The following is a 26,362-nucleotide window of genomic DNA, read 5'->3' as shown; positions in this document are numbered from 1 at the left end:
AGAGCATTTTTACCTCAGATCGGAGTCTATTGAACTCCATGGATTTTCTTCTGGTCAATGTGGGTGGAATAACACATAGACAGAAAGAGTTGATACTTTACATGCTCGTGAATCTCTCACTGTAGGCTATGTGCAATAGTTATAATTTTTGGGTGGGACAGATGCACAATTTATATTTCCTATAGGTCTATAATTCAATCTTCTGTCCGGACCAGATCTGATATCAGTCTATTTTTGTGAGTGAAGATAAGAGACTGTTTTCTCATGACCACCAAATTAACAGTGTATATTTAAGATGTCTTATTCATATTTGAGGAAATTCTTCAAAGAATCATAGGTCTTCATTGATGCAGAGGCGTCGTCGGTGTATTGGACATTCTACGATTAGGCTGCTGCCTATAATGCACCTTGTAATTCCCTTACAGATAACGCCTTTAAATTAACCTAAAATGCTTGGTTTTACAGATTGCCTTTATATCCTATTGCTTCTTTGAGAATATAATTTATACGGAACGTCCTATAGGCGGTTCGGGATGGTGCACGCGCAGGTCCCATTCAAACAGGTGGGAAGCAGGGAAACATCCCCGGTGCGCGTGACTGGTTGTGATGATAGGATAGCCTATATGGCTCAATACCGAGTAGCCTAAATGTTTGAGAATTGTCACGGTTTTCACTTGAGTCTGCATCAGCTCGGATGCCGAATATAGGTCATTAGAAAACCACAGTTCAAGGTTTTCCCTCATCCTTTGTTCTTTATTGTTTAGTGAGCACTGTGTTTTTTTTTATCCATATCTCAGCTTCCAGTCAAGAGACCGTTTACGCACAGGTGGGAAATACCCGCTCTATAGGACAGCCCCCTCCCTCAATTCCTCATCGGAATATGTGAGCAAGTGACATTTTGCCGTTGCGGTTCGGGACAGCAGGCAAAGCGTCTCTGCAAACAGGTGTGCAGCTGCTGCCCGAATCAGTTTCCTACGCCTTTAATCCAGTTTAAGGAAAGGCAGAAAGCCATTCCATTTGCGGAACCATCCTCCTCGACGCGGGACGGGCAGAGGAGGGGTAAATCTGCATTTTAGTAGCCTAGCTATTATAGCCTATTATTTGAAGGGACAAGCGTGTTACAAGAGCGAACGCTATGGCAACAAAAAAATCATCATGCACTGATATAACGAAAAGGAGCCAGAGTCCCGTCGTTTTAGAGGCTGAGATGTTCCGTGAATTTCAGGACTGGTGCCTCCGGACATATGGGGACTCGGGTAAAACAAAGACCGTCACCCGGCGAAAATACAACAAAATCATGCAGACATTGTTGCAAAACGAAGAGTCGGACAGCATGTTTGTCGACAATAGTCACATCAATGCTAAATTCAAATTCTGGGTGAAGTCGAAAGGGTTTCAGGTCGGGAGCAACATCCTCGGGGAGCACAAGAAAGGAGCGTCAGGGAAGCCGGTCCTATATGTCCCGGTCAAGTCAACGGTAAAGTGTGCGTGTTTGTGTGTGTATGTGCGCGGTTGCATGACACGTCCCATGCCATCAGTTAAACCTAGGCTATTTGAATTCACCACAACCACATGTACCTGTCATAGGCTATTTGATTACAACTTTTCAGTGTTTGGTTTTCCCTCCTCGCCCTAACCTATTCACAGACTCTAACCTATTCCGACTCTCATCCTCTGAACAGAGCAGTCATACTCCCATCCCCATCAGCTGCCATAGCAACGCCGGTGCATAAAGAGGGCAAAATCGCCAGTGTGGGGTATCTTTCTGTGCTCGTCTCGCGAATGACTTGGTTAATGTTCTGTTAACGAATCGTTATCATTCTTTTTCATTATTATTAAATGTAACCTTTATTTAACTAGGCAAGTCAGTTAAGAACAAATTCTTATTTACAATGGCGGCCTACACCGGCCAAACCCGGACGACGCTGGACCAATTGTGCGCCGCCCTATGGGACTCCCAATCACGGCCGGTTGTGATACAGCCTGGATTCGAACCATGGTGTATGTAGCACTGAGATGCAGTTCGTTATGCTACTAAGCAGTATTTATGAGTTAATAGCCCATTCACAAAACAATGATAAAAAGTAGGCATATGCCTAGTAGCCTATCTCTGGTCCAGACTCCTGCCATGTAGGACAATTGAGTGAACGCGCATACATTGGGTGCCAGCAGCGTGCCCAAATGGGGGATGTCGGGGGGTTGGTGTGTCCCTTGGAGGAAGGAGGGCATTGTATGGAAGGTGGAGGTGAGGGCTTATAGATTATCCAAATATTTGATCACGTTCACCTTTACCTCGTATGATAGCATAAATCCACAAAAGCCATCCTATTTTCAATGGGGATGGCTAATTGTGCTCCATAAGCCTTGAACATCCGAACCTAAATGTATTGTAAACATTAGCATATTTTTTTTGTTTGAATGTCTTGAACTAATTGACAAACATTAATTTCTATTGACAAGATGGTCATGCTATGAAAAGCAAAACTAGCTATAGTTACAGTAGGATATGTGTGCACCCCACCACTTAGCATTGTCCTGTGCAGGATAGATGCAGATTGGTCCACATGCACTCCTTGCGCTGGTACACTACATTGCATGTATTTTTATGACTTTCTCCCCCTTAGTGCATTTATTCACATTCATCAAACGTTCTATTCTGATGTTAGCTTATAAGTAGATAACAGTGATATTGCATTTGTACAGTGTTTGGCATGAGCGCAGTAACCGTGCATATTTGGTCTTTGAGGGTCTCAGGCAGGAACAAAAGTGTAGGCTATTCAGCATCAGTATAATGGCATCCTCCCTCCATTAAAGTTAAAACCACTTCTGTTTAGGATTTAAATTAGAATGATTTCACCATTTGATCATCTCATACAATAGACATTGATTTGGATTTTGTTCATCCTGTGTTAATCTAAGGTGATAATCTAAATTATTTATTTAGGTAGGCTATTTTTAGGGTTGGAGATGGATGGATAGCCATTCTGATACAGTGATTGTCTAGGATGACTGACCAAAGGTTAAGAATACATACACCATTTAGGCACAGTATAGTAGAGGTTTTGTGTGTGTTCAGTGTCAATTGAGATTGCCACCATTTTAAATGATGCCTTCAGGGAATCACACCAACCCCCACCATGGTGTTGGGTCAAGCTCTCCAAGGACCCATAAGACTAGTGTGAACAAAAGACTCAAATTACAATATCAGTACCACTAAGGTGTGGATTCTTCAACCGATTCTTCCTCAGGTGTGTTACCTGTGTAAATGCATAGCCTTTATTTTTCTGCTTAATTAAACACTTATTTCCAATAGGTTATATTGTTTTCATGATAAAGCCTCTTGGCAGGTGCATCTAGAGTTTGAGATTTAGTTTTGTTTGTCTTTCTTTTTTTCTGTCTTTGATGATGGAGCATTACATGACCTTTTGATGATGGAGCATAGCATTACCTTTTGATGATGGAGTGTTACATTACCTTTTGATGATGGAGCATTACATTACCTTTTGATGATGGAGCGTAGCATTACCTTTTGATGATGGAGCATTACATTACCTTTTGATGATGGAGCATTACATTACCTTTTGATGATGGAGCTTTTTTATTTATCTGTTATTTTACCAGGTGAGTTGACTGAGAACACATTCTCATTTGCAGCAACAACCTGGGTAATAGTTACAGGGGAGAGTTGAGGGATGAATGAGCCAGTTGTAAACTGGGGATTATTAGGTGCCCGTGATGGTTTGAGGGCCATATTGGGAATTTTATCCATACACTGGGGTTAACACCCCTACTTTTACGATAAGTGCCATGGGATCTTTAATGACCTAAGAGAGTCAGGATACCCATTTAACGTCCCATCCGAAAGACAGCACCCTATACAGGGCAGTGTCCCCAATCACTGCCCTGGGGCATTGGGATATTTTTTTTCTTTTTTTTTGACCAGAGGAAAGAGTGCCTCCTACTGGCCCTCCAACACCACTTCCAGCAGCATCTGGTCTCCCATCCAGGAACTGACCAGGACCAACCCTGCTTAGCTTCAGAAGCAAACCAGCAGTGGTATGCAGGGTGGTATGCTGCTGACGTACCGCCATCGCTACCTTTTGATAATGGAGCGTTACATTACCTTTTGATAATGGAGCGTTACATTACCTTTTGATAATGGAGCGTTACATTACCTTTTGATAATGGAGCGTTACATTACCTTTTGATAATGGAGCGTTACATTACCTTTTGATGATGGAGCATTACATTACCTTTTGATGATGGAGCGTCACATTACCTTTTTCTTTTGTGTTTGTTATCGATGACATGATAGATTTTTGAGCAACAACATTTATTACCCACAGGAATCAGTCTTTACGTGTCATTATGTCACATTATAGTTATTAAATGTCCCTTTTTTCAACACTTTATCAATCTTACATTGCTTGTGGGCCACAGCCTTTTATTTTGACATAGATTGATGTCCAAGGAACAAACCCAGAAATGGCTAAACTGAAGTCAATCTGTAAGGGCCAAGTTTGTAAATGTACAGTAACTTGATCTACAGGAATACAAGGTTGGAGCCTGGGCAGGGAACCATTTTTTACTCCATGCATGAGTGAGAAGAGCATGCAAATTATGTTATAGAGGACTATGTGGGATTTCCAGTCCTACTAAATGAGAGTATTCCTGAATATCACATATGTAATTATTGATGGGAAAAAGCAGTGGACTCCCCCATGTCCAGCCCCCACCTGTGCAAAACTCCACAACAAAGAGAAAAACATAAGCAAACACAAGGCAGTAATTACAGCATTAATTAAAGTGGGAAGTAGAAGGTCAAATAGTGAAATTGAGGTGCAATTAGACATGAGAAAGGTCCATGTGTATCAATGTGAGTGTGGAGGGGGTTTGTGTGTCTGTTCTCTTGTCTGTCAGCCAGTGGTATGTCATCCTGAACTGTTCCCTTACTGAGTGGTAGATAGTGTATCAGTCGATTTAACGGTCATGTGCTATCAGTCCTCAGATCTCCTTCTCTTTCTTCATTCTCTCACTCTGTCTGCTTCAGGCCTACACCATGTGCCAACCAAATAAATACATACAAGATACAGAAAAAAGGTACGCCTAGACCTGACCTCTCTCTCTCTCTCTCTCTCACACACACACACACACACACACACACACACACACACACACACACACACACACACACACACACACACACACACACACACACACACACACACACACACACACACACACACACACACACACACACAGACAGACAGAGAGTACAAAACCACAATGCCCAATGCCCCCCGGGACCACTCCTGTGTGGTGGGGTTGTGTTTCCACAGCATGTGCGTTGGTGGCCTCTCTGCAGCTGCTCCTGGGGTCTGCCAAGTTTCACTGTGGGGTCTAAACGAGGGGGTGTGGGTGGGGATGGCATGGTGGTTGATGGGCAGAAAGGAACCTGTTTTCAGTTGGTGTAAATACATAGATAGTTATACAGGATTGCCCAGGAGTGGAAGGAAGGAGACAGATACTGACTAAAGGGAATTGTGGATTTAAACAGTTTTGCAGCATGGACCTAGTGTAATCTTAATTTCAGACAGTTGATGGGATTGTATGGAATCTCTATCTCTCTTTCACACTCTCTGTCTCTGCCTATATCCCAGTCCTCTCTCTTGCTCTCCTTCTGTATGACTAATGCTGCATTCAAGTCATGTCGGAAACTGAGACATCTACGAATTGGTTACTAATTGTAGAACGATGATACCCGAGTTTCCAACTTGGGAAGTTTCAACCAATAAGAAGCTCTAGCAAATAAGTTACGTTCGCTTTAACTCGGTAGTTCCGAGTTTCCGAAATATGTAGTGTTGTGTTGGCTCTCGTGTCCTGATGTGTGTTTTGTCCTATATTTTTATTTCATTTATTTTAATTTTTAATCCCAGTCCCTGTCCTCCTCTGACTTGCCTGGTTAAATAAAGTTTAAATAAAAAACTTAAATGTTGTGAACGCAGCAGAACAGCCCGTGCTTAGAGAATCCAGCAGGACTCAGTGTGGGGATGCAACTTCGTTTAACTCTCATTATGTTGTGATTAGGGCCCAAGCAGAGAGGAGGTGAATATAACCATAGATAGACCATGGCACGGTGACATGCACACTGTAGTGGTACATTCACACACCACTATTACTTCATTCATTCATACCGGCCTGTTATTTTTAGTTATACATTATTATTAGCAGATATAAAATACTCTGCCACCATATATAGTATAGTCTAACACTAATCTGGTTTGCACATATAATCATTTATTCAGCAATAGGTGTGCCCTCCATTTCAAAGAGGAATGTTGTGTTAATTTCTCTTTTGTTGCTCAGAGTATGGCAGCAAATTTTTTTTTAATGGATGAGAGCTGTTGCTTTTTGTTGCCATGCCAACAGCAACCTGTAAATATCTCTATCCCTCGTTCACAGTCTGGGTTATGGTAGGACTTTCTCACCACACACAGCACAGCCTTAGGCATGGGACTCCATATGTAAGCTACCCGTGTTGAGACTAAGGTTGTAGGAAGTGCTGTCATAAAGGACATAAAGGGTTAATTGACGTCTTAAACGCTCTGTAATCCTGTAACCCAGTGAGCTGTAAACCAGTGAATATATTATTGTAACTTAATGAAAGACAACAGAAGGAAAAGGCTGAGCGGTGTTGGAGTAGTTGAGTATGTCCCCCCTCTGAGGCAGACATGGAACGGAAATTAAGTACAAAATATTTGTGTTCTGCCATCAAAATGGAGCATGAACATCATCATTATTATCTGATTAATTATTCCACTTCTCCTGAGAGCTCCCCTCTGTTAGAAGGGCACGGAGTCAAAAGAATAGTGCTCCTTTCATTCAACAACATTTGCATTAATGCTAACAGTTTTGCATGGCACAACTCCAGCATAATCTAGCCATTGTTTTATCCCTCCTGTTTAGTCTCTATGGGTTGGCACATGGGTTAGTAAGTCTACACCAAATGCTGAATACTTTACCCAAAAACACCACTTCACCACACCTGGCGAGATGGGGGAGAATTGACCTTAAAGCGGCAATCGGCAGTTGAAACAATAATAAAGTGTTCTCCCCACCCCTGTTTCTGTAAAAAGCTGAGGGATAGGCCTGGAGAAATGTAACCACTCTCAAATTCATAGACTTAACTATGGATGCAAGGATTGGCCATCCATGATGTACTGTATATCAAAATTATAGCTTTAACCATGTTTTGAGGCTATATGATGTTTGTTTGCATTTGCTTTGTATCAAACCTTGGAGTGAAATAAGTTTATTCTTTGGGTTCTGATGGGGAACGACAGTTGAACTAAGCTCATGAAACATTTATAGGTTAATATCATGGGGTGGCAGGTAGCCTAGTGGTTAGAGTGTTGGACTAGTAACTGAAAGGTTGCAAGATCCCCAAGCTGACAATGTAAAAATATGTCGTTCTGCCCCTGAACAAGGCAGTTAACCCACTGTTCCTAGGCTGTCATTGAAATAAGAATTTGTTCTTAACTGACTAGCCTAGTTAAATAAAGGTAAAACAAATATTCTTCAAGAATAAATGGATACATTTAATTAATTCAGATGTCCAAAAATGGATGAAGCAGATTGCCCCCTTAATATAAAAAGGAGAAGGCATTATAATACAGACTGCTTTTGATGTTGATATTTCTGCAACAAGGCCTCTCTCAAACCATATCTCCAATTTACCTACTTTTTTAGTAGTGATTGTGTGCTGTGGTTATTTTAGTGCTTCTTTGGCCATGGGGGAGTGCCTCTAGTGCCTCCTCAATCTGATCCCTATACAGTTCATTTTACACATAATAAAATATATTGAATTTGGGCCCTCAGTGTCCCCTAATAAATGATGTGCAAGGTTCCTCTGCTTTGGATGTAGATGACACACATAGACACACAATTGAACCACTTTTATGTGTGAATGAGGCCTCTTCTAGGACAAGGGGATTCGATAGGTCTACATATTTGAAGCCAATATGTTCCTAGTCTTTTGATAATATTTTTGTAATTCATCTCTAGTAAGCTGTGCACGGAGTGTGATATCACAGAGGGTTCATATGTGAGTGTGTGTGTTTTTGTGTAAAAATATGTATGTTACTGTGTGTGTGTGTTTGTGTGTGTGTGTACAAAGAGGGGGTCGTTGATCGCCCTGCTCGGTTTTCCTCCTCTAAGCACCCTCTCTGTTGCCATGGAGAGACAGTTCTTTGCTCCCATAGGAGGAGAAATTAACACAATTTTTAACTGGTCTGGAGGCCTCGCCCCTGTGCGGGAGAGAGTTTGAGCTCTGCTCCAGATCGTAACACACACACACACACACACACACACACACACACACACACACACACACACACACATACACACACACACACACACACACACACACACACCCTTACGATTCAGTGTTGCATCTTACTACTACACTCTGTAGTGCTACTGTAATTTTCTTATGCAGTAGTAGGACCAATATTTAACAAACTACATCAGAGTAACATAAATAGAAAATATATAGTATTATGTAGTAATAACACAATGATAAAAGGAATGTGTTAGGCCCAGATTGCAGAACAAATGTGTAGTACATCAGAATGTTCCGTTTGGGGGTGGTGACTGGAACATTAACAGAGTCTGGAGAACAGAGTGAGCAAAGGAACAGGGAGAAAAAAAGAGAAAGGGAGGGTGGCTGACAGAAAGAGGAGAGGGTGAAGGTACGTATTAAAAAGAGGGTCAAGGAGATTATGTTTTATATATTTTTCACCCTATTAGGTTGTCCTAGTCCCTTAGCCCCTTCCTCACTGTGGTACCCCCCTTCTACCCCCTCCCCACTGAGCACACTAGGGCTTTCCTATTTATGCGTCTATTACCTCGCTGATGGGTTTACCACGATGAGATGGGACTTTAAAAGGTGACCTGTTCTCACATCTGCAATGAGATAATCTGAGTCATTGGCGCTGTTGAAACAGCCATCCTTTATCCCAACTGTCCTTCTTTATTTCTTTGGAGCGCCGTCTCTCTGCCAGAAGCCACCCATAATAATATTTATAGGTTAATATCATGGGGTGGCAGGTAGCCTAGTGGTTAGAGTGTTGGACTAGTAACTGAAAGGTTGCAAGATCAAATCACTGAGCTGACAAGGTAAAACTATGTCGTTCTGCCCCCGAACAAGGCAGTTAACCTATTGTTCCTAGGCCGTCATTGAAAATAAGAATTCATTTTTTCCTATCTGACTTGCCTAGTTAAATAAAGGTAAAAAAATAACAGCTATCTTTTCATGTACTGTAGCTTATTATATCTCATACATATTCATTCGTTTACACATAAACTACCAGTCAAAAGTTTTAGAACACTTACTCATTCAAAGGATTTTCTTTATTTTTACTATTTTCTACATTGTATAATAATAGTGAACACATCAGAACTATGAAATAACACATATGGAATCATGTAGTAACTGTCAAGGCTCAGGAGAAGACCCAGATGCAGACTGTTTCGAAGTAACAAACGTTTATTACAAAAAGAGGGCAAACGACAGGTCAAGGGCAGGCAGAGGTCAGTAATCCAGAGCAGTGTCCAAAAGGTACAGAATGGCAGGCTCAAGGTTAGGGCAGGCAAAGGTCAGTAATCCAGGGAGGTGTGACAAGGTACAGAACGGCAGGTGGGCTCAGGGTCAGGGCAGGCAGAATGGGAAAAAATGGGAAAACTAGAGAAAGACAGGAGCAAGGGAAGATCGTTGGTATGCTCGACGAAACAAAACAAACTGGCAACAGACAAACAGAGGTATAAATGCACTGGGGATAATGGGGAAGATGGGCAACACCCGGAGGGGATGGAGACAATCACTAAGACAGGTGAAACAGATCAAAGTGTGACAGTAACCAAAAAAGTCTTAAACAAATCAAAATATATTTTATATTTGAGATTGGCTGCTTATTCTTCACTCTGCTGTCTGACTCATCTCAAACCATCTCAAATTGGTTGAAGTCGGGGGATTGTGGAGGCCAGGTCTTTTGACGCAGAATGCCATCACTCTCCTTCTTGGTCGTACAGCCTGGAGGTGTGGCACACTTAACCAGCATGGCTACCACAGCATTCTGCAGCAATACGCCATCCCATATGGTTTGGGCTTAGTGGGACTATCATTTGTTTTTCAACAGGACAATTACCCAACACGCCTCCAGGCTGTACAAGGGCTATTTGACCAAGAAGGAGAGTGATGGCATGCTGCGCCAGAAGACCTGGCCTCCACAATCCCCCGACTTCAACCAATTTGAGATGGTTTGGGATGAGTCAGACAGCCGAGTGAAGGATAAGCAGCCAACAAGTGCTCATCATATGTGGGAACTCCTTCAAGACTGTTGGAAAAGCATTCCAGGTGAAGCTGGTTGAGAAAATGCCAAGAGTGTGCAAAGCTGTCATCAAGGCAAAGGGTGGCTATTTGAAGAATCTCAAATATAAAATATGAAACACTTTTTTGGTTACTACATGATTCCATATGTGTTATATCCAAGTTTTGATGTCTTCACTATTATTCTACATTGTAGAAAATAGTCAAATTAATAAAAACCCTTGAATGAGTAGGTGTTCTAAAACTTTTGACTGGTAGTGTAGCTATACTGTACCTGTAGTATTGCTGCTGGCGGTATTTGAGACAACATATAACTGTAAATCCTATGATGTATGTGGTGTGATGGCTGTAGGGCTTTATAGTGTTTGCTCTCCCTACTCCATTGAGGATAAAGTGCCCTTTCCATTTTAAATGTTTGCTGTGTTTTTCTCCCTTCCTCTCTCCACTGGCCTGTCTGTGTGACCCAGCTGCCTCCAGCCCCTCCGACTCGTCTGTGTGCAGGACTGCTCTCTCCTCTTCTCCGCTCTCTCCTCACCTCCTGTTCTCCCCTCCTCCGATTCAACCCCTCCAGTCTCCTAGCAACAGAGCTGTTTGGAGCGGGACAGGGAGAGGAGAGAGAGAGCGAGATAGGAGGGGATGGGGAGAGCAAAGTCCTATGGGATTAGAAAGATGGGGAGAAAGAGAGAGGGGAAGAATGAGAGAGAGAGAGTTGGAGTTGAGTGTTGATAGGTTTATGTGGTGATGGTGATTAGGGCTGCTGACATGTCTTCCTCCTGTAAAACGCTGTGATGCTGATGAGAACACATAGTTACACAACCATTCAACAGCTGGTCTCCTCCAGCAACGCAACATACACCTTGTGGACTATGCTGAATAAACAGACAGAGGAGCATTTAAACACAGAAACATGAGCGTGCGCAAACGCACACAGACACTGACACTGACACTGACACTGACACACACACACACACACACACACACACACACACACACACACACACACACACACACACACACACACACACACACACACACACACACACATGCAACCCTTCAAAGGGATCCAAAATATTTTAGCAAAATGGATGGCTGTACTGACTCTGGGTTGATTCCTGCCAAGGGAGGTGGAATCTTTGCTGTACCACAGTTCACTCAAAAACGAGGAGGCATAAGAGGCAACAACAGCTATTGGAGTGTTGCTGTGTTAGAGGACAATAGCAGATCTAACACTGGTAGATGTCCAAGTATGTGCAGTACAAAAGCATCCTAGGTTGGATTACTATTTTTTAGAGAATGCAAAAAAAAATAGCAAAAAAAAATAGCTCATTCACTATTTCTGTCCTGAATAATGATGATGTCATCAGGAAAATGAGACAAGAGTGATGTTGATCAGGATTGTTAGCATTATCATTAGGCTATTACATTTAGAACATGCTGACAGGGAAGGAGAGTGGCGAGAGAGAGAGAGAGAGAGAGGAGTGGGGCCGGATTAAAACAAACCTGCTCTGGGAGCTGGTTTTAGTTGCCATGGCAACGATCATTACCTTGCACTTGGGAGAGCAGGAGGAAGGAGAAGGGGAAGAAAGAATGAACGGGACAGAGGGAGCGAGGAGGAGAAGGACACCGTTGGAGGAAGAAGAGAGAAAGAAACGTCAGACAGCAGGAACAGGATAAAAATGTCAAAGGAGAGAAAAATAGTGAGATTCCTCAGTGATGCCAGAGGAGAACTTTCTGAACTCTGGACCCTCCTCCGGGAACACTAGAACACATCCCCTGACATCTCACAGCTAGTCACAAAGCACAGCTTTTGGAACCTACATCTGTGCTGTCTACCAGGAACTCAACTAGATGCATATAATATTCCATTATTTTGTTTCACTGACCTCAGCTTCTATTCAGAGCTATAAACCATGCACATAAGCCTCAGTTCACATGTTCTTTTGTTTACATAAAACTCATTTCTCAAGGAAATAATACACCAGATAAACCTACACAGGGAAGTTATAAAGAATAGAGACAAATGTAACAAGGAGATACAGAAAAGTTGAGGGAGAAAAGGAGAGAGAGAAAACCCAGCGGTGACGCGAAAGAAAGACCATGTGGTAGGTAGGCTATTAAGCAGAGAGGACACTGTCGTAGGGATGTGAGTTCCAACCACACCTGCCCGAGAGAGAGATTGTGGTAGTTTCTATGGTTACGGGGTCAGCTACATGGGAAGCAGGGTAGCTGCTGGGGCCTGGCTGTAGGAGTAGCTTTCTGAATTGGACAGGACTAGAGGTGGTGTTATTTTTAAACACTGACTGCAGGGGTGAGGTGGTGTTGGTGGTGCCCATCAAATGAAGCCCCAGACATCTCTCTCTCTCTGCAGTGGAGCGATCTGAGTGTGTGTAACAGAGAAAGAGACTGACTCTACAGGGGTGAAGAAGCTCTGCTAAGGGGAAGCTAATCTGGCAGCTAATTCCCTAAACACAAAATAAATCAGTGCCCACCGCAGTACACTAGACCCAGTGCTATCCCCAGTCTCAGCAGTGCTCTGGACAGTGAGTGGGTGATGATACCAAGAGCCAGAAGCAGCAGCCTGGATCAGTGACATCTGTCAGGAGACACTCTGTTAGGCTAGCCCCAGACACAGACAGGCACCCAGCCTGTAGAGCTGGGATCTACATAGACACAGACAGGGAGCCAGCCTGTAGAGCTGGGATCTACATAGACACAGACAGGCAGCCAGGCTGTAGAGCTGTGATCTACATAGACACAGACAGGCAGCCAGCCTGTAGAGCTGGGATCTACATAGACACAGACAGGCAGCCAGCCTGTAGAGCTGGGATCTACATAGACACAGACAGGCACCCAGCCTGTAGAGCTGGGATCTACATAGACACAGACAGGCAGCCAGCCTGTAGAGCTGGGATCTACATAGACACAGACAGGCAGCCAGCCTGTAGAGCTGGGATCTACATAGACACAGACAGGCAGCCAGCCTGTAGAGCTGGGATCTACATAGACACAGACAGGCAGCCAGCCTGTAGAGCTGGGATCTACATAGACACAGACAGGCAGCCAGCCTGTAGAGCTGGGATCTGCATAGACACAGACAGGCACCCAGCCTGTAGAGCTGGGATCTACATAGACACAGACAGGCAGCCAGCCTGTAGAGCTGGGATCTACATAGACACAGACAGGCACCCAGCCTGTAGAGCTGGGATCTACATAGACACAGACAGGCAGCCAGCCTGTAGAGCTGGGATCTACATAGACACAGACAGGCAGCCAGCCTGTAGAGCTGGGATCTACATTGACACAGACAGGCAGCCAGCCTGTAGAGCTGGGATCTGCATAGACACAGACAGGCACCCAGCCTGTAGAGCTGGGATCTACATAGACACAGGCAGACAGCCAGCCTGTAGAGCTGGGATCTACATAGACACAGACAGGCAGCCAGCCTGTAGAGCTGGGATCTACATAGACACAGACAGGCACCCAGCCTGTAGAGCTGGGATCTACATAGACACAGGCAGACAGCCAGCCTGTAGTGCTGGGATCTGCATAGACACAGACAGGCACCCAGCCTGTAGAGCTGGGATCTACATAGACACAGGCAGACAGCCAGCCTGTAGAGCTGGGATCTACATAGACACAGACAGTAGCACTGGACATCTCAGGAGAGCTGACCCAGTGGTGATTTTTCCTGCACCCTGTTTGAGTTGCTCCATATTCTTCTCTCCTGTGTGCTGATCCATATTACTCTGCTGAATCATACTCACTGTTCTCAATGCTTGAATAAGAAAGCCATCTTGTTAACATTCACACTACGAGCCCTGCATCAGCTAATAGGGGGTTAGGATATTTTCAGATTTTCATGACTATTATGTTTCAGATATATCTTTCCATATAGAACTGATACATACACGTGCATGTGTAAAGGACGTCACGCTGCTTGCTTAGTGAGTACACTCCCTCCCGATTGGGCTCACAGTTGGTGCGAACTCGGGACCTCTGCTTTGCTAGCACACTTGACCGCCCTCCTGAAGTGTCTTACCAGTCGGTGCCACACTAAAAGCTAGCTATTTGCTGTCGATAGGGGGGACATTTCAGGCTGAGGAGTGTGTTTCACACATCCCCATGTGCTCTATTCACCCCTTAAACTTACTCAGTAGCGACACCATCGTTGAGCTGAAAGCAACTGTAGATCTGGGTCACGGCACCATCTGTAACGGAAGACAAGCTGCGAGTACCATTTCCTCCCAAGTTGGAGGTACCTGATGCGAAATTGTGACCTCTGCCTTGCTAGCACACGTGACCACCCTCCTAAAGTCTCTTACCAGTTGGCGCCACACTAAAAGCTAGCTATTTGCTGTCGCTAGGGGACACACACATCCCCATGTGGTATACATGCATGTGCTCACACACACCCTTACAAAAAAAACACATGAAACAAATCACGTGAAAAATAAAAAAATACATCTATATCATATGAGTGAGACGTGGTTCTGGGACAAGTGTGAAGTTCCCACCTTTTCCTTTCTTTTCACTGGTTTGTTTTTTTTACTACATCCAGCTACACCTGGTCTCCCATCCAGGAACCAACCCTGCTTATCTTCAGAGGCAAAGTAGTAGTGGGATGCAGGATACTATGTTTCTGGAATGAATTTGCCAAAACGTGCAACTGGAAAAAAGGCAGCGAAAGCAAAGGCCAGTGTAACATAACCAAAGATGGAGAAAATTGCAGGAAAGAGGGAGACGTTTTATTTAATAATGTTATCATTTTTAAAAAATCACAGATTACATTTTTTATGGCAACCATTTATATTTTATTTGTTCTCACATTTCGAAATTATTTCCTTGAAATGTTTTGTTTTTGCTATCAATATTTTGGGTTTTATGTTTTGCTTTCAATATCATTATTTTTGTTTGCAATAGTAAGAATTTTGTTCTCGACTTCAGAAGTTTGCTTGATATTAATGGCACAAAAGTAACTCACTCACTAGAAGATTGCACCATATAATAACACTATTACGGCAATCCTTAATTGAAACAACAACAAAGTGTTTTCCCCACCACAGTTTCAGTAACAATCTGAGGGATGAGACTGGAGAAAAGTCCTTCTCTCAACCAGTAGACTACACTATGGATGTCCATGATATCAAAATGATAGTTTTAAGCATGTTTTTACGCTATGCAGTGGTTGTTTACATCTATTTTGTTTCAAACATTGGAGTAAAACATTTTATATTTTGGCTTCTGATGGGATGTAACAGTTGAATAAAGCTCAAGAGGCATTTATTTATACATTATATTCTTCAAGAATCAACGGGTACATATCATTAATTTATATGGATGTAGCAACTAAGGATTGCCCCTTTGACAGGCAGTGACCTTCATACAGCGGAACTATGTCGCCATTTGCACATGATCCATTAACCTACCCCCCAAACATGTATTCTGTCGACTGTTCCACAAATGTCCCGCAAAATCGTTGCCTTGGCCCACATTTGGGCTTTTTAGATGTGGTCACCCTAATTCCACCAGTGGAAACATTGCTACTGTTAACACCATCTTTTCACATGTATGGAGAATAACATTATTTCAACCAAACATGTGAATCTGTAATTCCACATGTCAAAGTGAGATTTGTTACACAGTTGGAGTTCTTACATGTAAAACGGAAAATGTGATTTTCACATGTGAGGTGAAAACATGTTATTCTCCTCACGTGAAAAAGTGGTGTTAACATGTGAACTCTACATTTCATACATGTGAAAATGCAATTTGACATGTGCTTTTTTTTGTAAAGACACACAGACAGACACACACACACACACACACACACACAGGCCTCAGCTTCCTCAGGCAGGGTCCTGAATGTTTCCCTCTCTGTCTTCCAGTGTGCAGATGCAGGCTCGGCCCAGGACAGCTCGTCCCTGAAGAGGGTGGCAGTGGTGGAGGACTTCTTCGACATCATCTATGCCATGCATGTGGAGATGGGTGCTGACCTTGGTAGAGCACCTAAACACGCTGGCCAGAAGAAGACCTACAAAGCTGTAAGAAGCCGTCCCGCAAGTGATTTATTTTGTCCCTCCAAAGTATTTAGAAGGAAAACAATCTATATATGTTTTTTGGGGGGGGGGGGGGGGGGTTAGTTGTTGCAAAAAACTATGAAAATCAACCAGTATTCTGCTAAGAATGAGTTTCATTTAGGAAATCTGTTCACCAAGTATTCACACAAATGAAAAAAGAGACATGTGATTGTGTCTCAATGTAATCAAGGTATGAAATGATTGTTATTTTCAAATACAATCTGTTTGGGGCTTAGTTGTGGTCAATTTGCAGTGTACAAATTATTATAATTATGATACGGCTCCCTCCTCATCCACACCGACAAAAATCGGCCCTTGGTTGAATCTAGTTGCCTACCCCTGCTAAAGACTGTACTAAAACATATTATTACAATTCTCTTAGAGACTGCCACATAAAATAGACATTTTATAGACTGGCTATTTCTTATTCATAGCATCAGTAGCGACTAAGGAAAAAAGGCATCCTCAACTGGAGACAAAAGTAAAATCCATATATACCACATAATCAACAGCATATGTATTCCTAGATTAAATTGTTCTATGGTGTATCTGTATTCACTCAGTCCTAGTGTATTCACCCAGTGTATTCACCCAGTGTATTCACCCAGTGCTAGTGTATTCACCCAGTGTATTCACCCAGTGTATTCACCCAGTGTATTCACCCAGTCCTAGTGTATTCACCCAGGGTATTCACCCAGTCCTAGTGTATTCACCCAGTGTATTCAGCATCTAGTTAGGTCTGAGATGCCATGTCTGTGTCTGCAGCTGGGGGGTCTTTGTCTGTGTTGTGAGATAGTTTTTTGGAAGCATGGCTGTTACACCCCCCAGGGACCAGGGCCTTTTCTCCCTCGCGCCTCTCGCCCCTGCCCCGTAGAGAGGTCCTGTCATGTCTCATAGTACGTACCCTTTTGAGAAGGCACTGAGCGCCATTGGGGCATAATATGAAGCTGTCACTGTGGCCTTCTGGGAAGTGCAGATTCCTCTGGGTGGCCTTTCCTTCTCCTCTGCCTCTGGGGGAAGGAGAGAGGGGGGTGAGCTGGGCACCCCTGCTGCCTCGCCATGGTCACATGAAGGTCGCCTTGTTTAGCAGGGAAATGCCAGGGGGGGCAGAGAAGCAGGGATAAACAGGGAAGGGAGCTAGAGCGTGAGAGAGGGAAATATACAGCCAGGTCTGAAATGATTGGCACCCTTGATAAAGATGAGCAAAAAACACTGTAGAATATAAATAATACAAATACTGAGCTATGTTGTATGATACAAAAAGTGGAAAATTATATTATTTTATACTAATACAATTGTTCAGAGAAAGAGACTTAGTTAAACAAGTAATAATAACAATCACAAAAAATGTGTTATGAGATTGGGAGAACACATTGGGGGGGATCTTAGACCATTCCTCCATACAGAATCTTCCCAAATCCTTGATATCCTTTGTCTGCGCTTATGGACTGCCGGCCTCTTCAATTCAAACCACAGGTTTTCAAGTCTGGACACTGAGATGGCCATTGCAAAATGTTGATTTTGTGGTCTATTAATAATTTCTTTGTGGATTTTGATGTGTCTTTGGGGTCATTGTTTTTCTGGAAGATCCACCTGTGGCGAATTTTCAGCATCCTGGCAGAGGATTTTGGCTAAAATGTCCTGGCACTTGGTTAAATTCATGATGCCGTTAACGTTAACAAGGGCCTCAAGACCAGTGGAAGCAAAATAGCCCCATAGCATCAAAGTTCCATCACCATATTTTACAGTAGTTACGAGGTACTTTTCTGCATATGCTTCTGTTTTTCAACGCCAAACCCACCATTGATGTGCGTGGCCAAAGAGGTCTATTTTCATGTCATCTGACCGTAGCATCGCCTGGATTTTGCTAAACGGCATTGGCACTTGGTGTGCTATGGTCAGATTACATGAAAATATAGCTCTTTGGCCACACACACCAGTATCTCATACCTACACTGTACTGTAAAATGTGGTGTTGGGTCTTTGGGGCTATTTTGTTTCCACTCGTCTTGAGGCCCTTGTTTTTTTATTACTTGTTAAACAAAACCTCTTTATCTGAGCAATTGCAATAGTATAAAATAAATCATGTTGCCAATCATTTTGAACCTGACTGTATATGAGTCAGCTACACCTGAGAGAGAAAATTAGGAGGAGAAAGGCCCCAGCTCCGACCATTCGGAAAGTATTCAGACCCCTTCCCCTTTTCCACATTTTGTTACGGTTCAGCCTTATTCTAAAATGGATAAGTTAAAACATTTTCCTCATCATTCTACTCACAATACCCCATAATGACAAAGCGAAAACAGGTTTTTCGAAAAACATAAATACTTTATTTACATAAGTATTCAGACCCTTTGCTATGAGACTCGAAATTGAGCTCAGGTGCATCCTGTTTCCATTGATCATCCTTGAGATGTTTCTACAACTTGATTGGATTCCACCTGTGGTAAATTCAATTGATTGGACATTATTTGGAAGGGCACATACCTGTCTATAGAAGGTCACACAGTTGACAGTGCATGTCAGAGCAAAAACCAAGCCATGAGGTCCAAGGAATTGTCCGTAGAGCTCCAAGACAGGATTGCGTCGAGGCACAGATCTGGGGAAGGGTACCAAAAAATGTCTGCAGCATTGAAGGTCCCCAAGAACACGGTGGCCTCCATCATTTAGGCAGGGTAGCCTAGTGGTTAGAGCGTTGGACTACTAACCGGAAGGTTGTGAGTTCAAGCCCCCGAGCTGACAAGGTACAAATCTGTCGTTCTGCCCCTGAACCCACTGTTCCTTAATGAATCATTTATGAAAAACCTGCTCCAGAGCTCTCAGGACCTGACTGTGGTGAACAGTCCAACAGGACAAGGTGAAGACAACGTAGGAATGTCCTTGAGTGGCCCGGACTTGAACCCGATCAAACATTTTTGGAGGGACCTGAAAATATCTGTGCAGCAACGCTCCCCATCCAACATGACAGAGCTTGAGAGGATCTGCAGAGAGGAATGGAGAAACTCCCCAAATACAAGTGTGCCAAGCTTGTAGCGTCATACCCAAGAAGATTTGAGGCTGTCATCACTGCGAATGGCGCTTCAACAAAGTACTGAGTAAAGGGTCTGAATACTTATGTAAATGTAATATTTGCAACAATAAAAACAAAAAATGTATCCTGTTTTTGCTTTGTCATTATGGGGTATTGTGTGTAGATTGATGGGGAGGAGAGGGGGCAATTTAATCCATTTTAGAATAAGACTGTAACATAACAAAATGTGGAAAAAGTCAAGGGGTCTGAATACTCCAAATGCACTGTAAATAGACGGTAGAGTCAAACGGTCAGGGCTTCGGCAGTAGACAAGAGAGAGAGAGAGAGGTTGTTGCAGTCCTTGAGGGAGGATTCCTTCCTCATTCCTCACCATGCCACATAACACAGCATTAACATAATCATTGATCCCAGGCTTTAATAACAGTTCATGCCTCCTTTGCTCCTGTCCTTCCTGAACTGTGCATTGTCCTCTGACCTTTCCCCTGGCACAGATAGCGGAGACATATGCCTTCCTGCCCAGGGAGGCAGTGACACGCTTCCTAATGAGCTGTGGAGAGTGTCAGAAAAGGATGCACATCAATCCCAACACTGCAGAGTTTAAAGGTAACTAACTTCCCAGTCAGTCAACTGGTTCCTTTTTATTAATTTACTGTATATATTAATTCAGTCATTAAATCCTTGTTTGAAAAGAAAGGCCTCTTTCAATTTGATATCTATCTGAATAGCAACAATGCCAAGTACTTTTAATGCATCATTATAACATGTATCACCTTCTTACTGCCTTTGTTTAAATTATTAATTGCAATGCTACCACAAATAATGAAATATTAAATTGACTGCTAGTACATTTATAGCTCCATATTCGTTGTGTTTCACACCCTCAACTCAATGTCCAATATGTCGTTTAAATATATCTTAGGTCTCTGTGTATGTTTCGTCAGCCAATTAAAGGTGTGGACTTTGGTTGAAAGCAGAGGCCATCAAGTGATGCAAGAAAGACTCAAGAGGTCCTAAATTATGAAAGAGATGTTCCAAAAGAAGTAGCATGGGGTCCCTCTAGTGGCCATGGTGGGGAACACAGACGGCTTCCTATTTAGTTTACAGCATAGTTGTCAAACTCATTCCACGGAGGGCCGAGTGTCTGTGGGTTTTCACTCCTTCCTTGTACTTAATTGATTAATTAAGGTCACTAATTAGTAAGGAACTCCCCTCACCTGGTTGTCAAAAACCTGCAGACACTAGGCCCTCCATGGAATGAGTTTAATGCCCCTGGTTTACAGCATTAGAACAGCAGTCCATGACTCCAGATCAAATCAAAGTTTATTGTCACGTACACAGGTTTGCAGGTGTTATAGCAGGCGCTGCGAAATGCTTATGTTTATTGGCTCCAACAGTGCAGTAGATTGTATCTCAAATAGAATACAAAATAAAAAAGAGAAATCAAAACAAAAAAATCAAGAAATATGGAGTCCAATTAACAATCCAGAGTAGATATATTACAGTGAGCATGTGTCAGAATCCAGAATATAAATATGTGTTGTGTATAGAGAGTATACCATTTGGAAAGGAAATATTAGGATATGCTATTTTGAGAATACAGTATATACTGTACATATACACAGTGAGAAAACAACAGTATATAACAGAATATGAAAAAAAGGGCCACAGTGCCTACTGGTTGTCATTATTGCCTTTTAATCAGAGACTGCTTCTAATTAAGATCAGAGAAACCAGAGAAACCAGATCAGATGAATGAACTCTCTGGTCAAAGAAAACCAATAGACAGTGCAGGGGAGTATCAGAGCCCAAAGAGCACGTGGGAGAAGTCAAAAAGCTCTAATGGCATGTCTGTTTGGTTTGAGCCATGAGAGTTTTGTTCAGTTAAAGTGGTACAAAAGAGATCATACCTGGCTTGCTTTACTTGATTGTTTGTTTTGAAAAACATCTTACTGTATCTATCTCTATGTCAGTGAAGGCTGCTGAGTGCAGGACGGCTAATAATAATGGCTGGAATGGAGCAAATGGAATGGCATCAAACCATGTGTTTGATTTATTTGATACCATTCCACTTATTCCGCTCCAGCCATTCCCACGATCCCATAATCCCCATTAAGGTGCCACCAACCTCCTGTGCTCTATGTTCTGTACAGAAAATGATCGACCAGCATCCCTGGTCCCGGACCTCATTGACTACAACATGCCCCTGACGGCCACCTACCTGAAACAGATGAAACTACAGTGCATGACTGCCAATGAGCGGGTAAGGCATAGTGTGTGTGCGCACGTGTGTGTGCTTGCATGTGTGTGAATGCTGAGCTGTGTGTGTGTGAGAAAGAGAGAGGGGGAGAGAGAGAAAAATAAGAGAGAGTGACGGTGGTGTTTCACATATCCACAAATTTCTATTGCTTTGTGAGTTGGAGAGACACAGAGGTTTACATTCCCTGGAACCGGAGGACCCACTCAACTGTAATTGTTTGCAAAAATAGAATCACAGATCGACTCAGTTCATTATCTTTGTCTAGAATTTCCCATTCAGCACAAGACATAGGCCTACTAGAAATTATCAAAAAGTGTGAACATTTTTTTAAAGATGCAGAGGTGGGAATCAACAAATTAACCAAACAAAGCATAGGAGGCAGCAGCAGATTTACCAATCAAAATCTAAAGACACCAAGAGATTAGACTGTATGCCACTGCAGGATACTGAACTCACTGTACTGTGATAGTGACATCAGAGGCAACGCTCCGCCTTGTTCTCCTCCAACACTGGACTTCAATGCACACCCATGCAGTAGGATTTTTGTGAAATCACCGGAAGGATAGAAGTGTTGTTGACAAAGAGAGGAAGCATGTATTATACAACTTGCTGTTTTTTATTTAGGTGAAAACCAGGACCCTATCTAGGTAAGAGCTATTCCCTGTGCTTAAAACCATGTTTAGTAATGTGTATTTTACACATTTATATTTATTTACAATATTGACAATAATTTGATCCATTGGCTAGTAGCAATATTATGCCTACTAAACATATTTTTCAGATATTGTAGTGATACAGCTCACTGTCAGTTCCGTGCCCAGATTACATTATGACCGCAGGGAATGTTAGCCTATGTCATCATGATGTCACTTTTCACAGCTTTTGTTAGGAGATTGTGCATGTTGTTTAGACATGCATAAGTGGCTAAATGAATCTCTATATCTCTCTGCCACTCTCTCAATCTCTCTCTCTCCCCTCTCTTCACCTCCTCTCCCTCTCTTTATTATGTCATGCATCACTAATAGAGCCTTCAGTAAATGCCTCAGTCCTCTACAGAACCCTCAGAGGGGTGTGTTGTGTTTCCTCAGGAGGATAGCAGTGTGTGCTTAGTGCTTTTTGTACTGTACTGTATGTGTGGGGTTCTGCCAAACGCGTTCTCTTGCATTCATGATATATGCAAGGTTTTTATTCAGAGGCATTAGCAAGTGTATTCATAAATTAGCTAACCCCATCGGCAAAACCCCTGGCCTGGAAAGAGCAGATTTTGTTTTCATCATGCATATAAACCAGGGCTGCTTGTAAAGTAGCCTAAATTACCAGATTAAGTTAGCGAGATCAGGCGGTTTGCAAGGCTAGCTTGTAAGTACCGGTAACCACTTTACCAAAGTATTGGTCATTCATTCTACAAGAGGACCAAAAGCATGTTGATTGGTGGCGACAAGACAACACTGAGATGTTGACAGACACAATATCAAAGATGGAGGTATTGTGGAGGTTGTTTCTCTGTGTTGGGTTGCTTCTCTGTGACTAGGTACTCCAGTGTATTGCAGAATGTTACATTCAGAGTTGTTGTCCTCCCTGTTGGTAGAGGTTCAGTAGCAGGTAGCCTGGTGGGTAGGAGCGTTGGGTCAGTAACCCAAAGGTTGCTGGATTAAATCGCTGAGCCGACAAGGTAAAAATCAGTCTCTCTTTCTGAGCAAGGCAGTTTACCCCCAACGACAACTGCCCCCTGGGCGCTGATGAGGCGCTGATGAGGTGAATGTTAATTAATGCAGCCCCCCACACCTCTCTGATTCAGAGTTAAATGTGGAAGATACTTTTCAGTTGAATGCGTTGTTGTACAACTGACTAAGGACCCTTTCTCCCGCTATATAATTAAACAATGTTCAGCACCACCATCGTCGTAGTCTGTGTGTTTGTTTTTTATTTTCCTCAAGCTCTGGCAACTAACCCACTCTGGTCCACTCCTGTCTATGTTCCGCTATAGTGAGCATGTTTGAGGTTTCTTCTTTCCACAGTTAAAAATAGCAGTACTGCAAGACACATTATTTAACAGGGAGATTTTTTCCCTCATTCTTACCCTTTTGCTGTCAAAGTTCCACAGTGGTGTTGGCAGTGTCGGGAGAAAATGGTGCTTTCTATTGACATTTGTAATAATGCATATTATTATGTGTGTTTGACATGTGTACTGAATGCTCGCTCACATGAAAATTAGTGTATGTGATTTTACTCCTGTAGTCTGCTGCTCTCTACAAGTTAGTGTGGGAGAGGTGGGGAAATGATTGTTATCGATCAATAATGACAAACTTCCTGGCATTGACAGCGTAGATGGAAAGCTAATGAGGATGGTAGCTGACTCCATTACCACTCCTATCCGTCGTCTTTAATGTGAGTCTAGAGGAAAGCCTTTGTCGACAGGCCTGGAGGGAAGTCAAAGTCATTCCGCTATCCAGTGGCGTTTTTAGCTTGTATGGCTCCCTGGGCAGACCCCCCCCCCCCCCCCTCGCCAACCAAAAAAAAAGGTGTCAGGGTGTGACATGGGTGATATGTGTGTTTTGTCTCATCTAGGGTGTTTTTACTGTCTAGGGGTTTTGTAGATTTATTGGGTTGTTTCCATCTAGGTGTTTATTTAGGTCTATGGTTGCCTAGATTGGTTCTCAATTAGAGGCAGGTGTTTATCGTCGTCTCTGATTGGGAACCATATTTAGGCAGCCATCTTCTTTGGGTATTTTGTGGGTTATGGTCTATGTTATATGTTAGCACAGTGTTTATATAGCGGTCATGGTTGTCGTAATCGTTTTTTGTTTAAGTATTCTTGGTGTTCTTCATTCAATAAAGAAGAATGTATTCACACCACGCTGCGCTTTGGTCCCCTCCATACGACGATCGTGACAATAATAATAATAAGATTGTGGGAGCTATACTGTGAGATTTCAGTGCAGCCTTTGATAATATTGACCATAATCTGTTGTTGAGTAAAAGCATGTGTGTCCATGTATGCTGATGATTCAACCATATACGCTGTCACGCCCTGACCTTAGTATTCTTTGTTTTCTTTATTATTTTGGTTAGGTCAGAGTGTGACAAGGGGTGGTTTGTTGTGTTTTGTCCTGTCTAGGGTTTTTGTATGTTTATGGGGTTGTTTACTAGTCTAGGTGTTTAGTATGTCTATGGTTGCCTAGATTGGTTCTCAATTAGAGGCAGCTGTTTATCGTTGTCTCTGATTGGGAACCATATTTAGGCAGCCATATTCCTTGGGTAATTCGTGGGTGATTATCTATACTACGAGGAGAAGTACCGAGGGGAAAGGACTCTGCAATGGAAGCAGGTGGAGAAAGCACAGGAGGAACGGCGACGTTATGAGGGTACAAGGCTAGCACGGAAGCCCGAGAGGCCCCCCAAAATCTTGGGGCACACGAGAAGATTGGCTGAGTCAGGTAGGAGACCTAAGACAACTCCTTGTGCTTACCGTGAGGAGCGTGTAACTGGTCAGGCACCGTGTTATGCAGAGATGCGCACGTTGTCTCCAGTGCGCTATTCTAGCCCGGTGCTCTCTATTCCAGCTCCTCGCATTTGCCGGGCTAGAATGGTCTTCCAGCCAGGACGTATTGATCCAGCTCTATGTTCTGGATCTCCAATGCGTCTCCACAGTCCAGTGTATCCTGTTCCTCTTCCCCGCACTCGCCCTGAGGTGCGTGTCACCAGCCCAGTACCACCAGTGCCAACACCACGCACCAGGCCTATAGTGCGCCTCGGCAGTCCAGTACGCCCTGTTCCTCCTCCCCGCACTCCCCATGAGGTGCGTGTCCCCAGCCCGCTACCACCAGTGCCGGCACCACGCACCAGGCCTACAGTGCGCCTCGCCAGTCCAGAGCGTCCGGCTACAGTACCCAGTCCAGAGCGTCCGGCTACAGTACCCAGTCCAGAGCGTCCGGCTACAGTACCCAGTCCAGAGCGTCCGGCTACAGTACCCAGTCCAGAGCGTCCGGCTACAGTACCCAGTCCAGAGCGTCCGGCTACAGTACCCAGTCCAGAGCGTCCGGCTACAGTACCCAGTCCAGAGCGTCCGGCTACAGAACCCAGTCCAGAGCGTCCGGCTACAGAACCCAGTCCAGAGCGTCCGGCTACAGAACCCAGTCCAGAGCGTCCGGCTACAGAACCCAGTCCAGAGCGTCCGGCTACAGAACCCAGTCCAGAGCGTCCGGCTACAGAACCCAGTCCAGAGCGTCCGGCTACAGAACCCAGTCCAGAGCGTCCGGCTACAGAACCCAGTCCAGAGCGTCCGGCTACAGAACCCAGTCCAGAGCGTCCGGCTGCAGTACCCAGTCCAGAGCGCCCGGCGGCAGTACCCAGTCCAGAGCGCCCGGCGGCAGTACCCAGTCCAGAGCGTCCAGGCGACAGTACCCAGTCCAGAGCGTCCGGCGGCAGTACCCAGTCCAGAGCGTCCGGCGATAGTTTACAGACCGGAACCTCCTACGACGGGCCACAGACCGGAACCTCCTACGACGGGCCACAGACCGGAACCTCCCACGACGGGTGACAGTCCGGATCCCTCGAGTCTCGCGCCTGTCCTCTAGTCCGGGGTCGGTGGTGAGGGTTCCTGCTCCAGA

General features: G+C 43.8%; 1 protein-coding gene across 1 annotated transcript in view; it reads left to right on the top strand.

Annotated features, from left to right (window-relative positions):
• Nucleotides 1-884: 884 nt before the first annotated feature.
• LOC110532514 (nucleolar protein 4-like) overlaps nucleotides 885-26,362 on the top strand; it is a 39,368-nt gene continuing 13,890 nt past the window's right edge. The window contains exons 1-4 of the mRNA XM_021616485.3: nucleotides 885-1,477; nucleotides 16,273-16,428; nucleotides 19,987-20,098; nucleotides 21,646-21,755. Coding sequence (XP_021472160.2) covers nucleotides 1,136-1,477; nucleotides 16,273-16,428; nucleotides 19,987-20,098; nucleotides 21,646-21,755 — 720 coding nt within the window. The 5' untranslated portion in view covers nucleotides 885-1,135. The remainder of the gene's footprint in view (nucleotides 1,478-16,272; nucleotides 16,429-19,986; nucleotides 20,099-21,645; nucleotides 21,756-26,362) is intronic.

This window comes from Oncorhynchus mykiss, chromosome 9 (genome assembly GCF_057628025.1).
Source record: "Oncorhynchus mykiss isolate SJ-2025 chromosome 9, ASM5762802v1, whole genome shotgun sequence".
Lineage (NCBI taxonomy): Eukaryota > Metazoa > Chordata > Actinopteri > Salmoniformes > Salmonidae > Oncorhynchus > Oncorhynchus mykiss.
The sequence above is the reverse complement of the archived record's forward strand: the minus strand, read 5'-3'. Positions and strand labels throughout refer to the sequence as shown.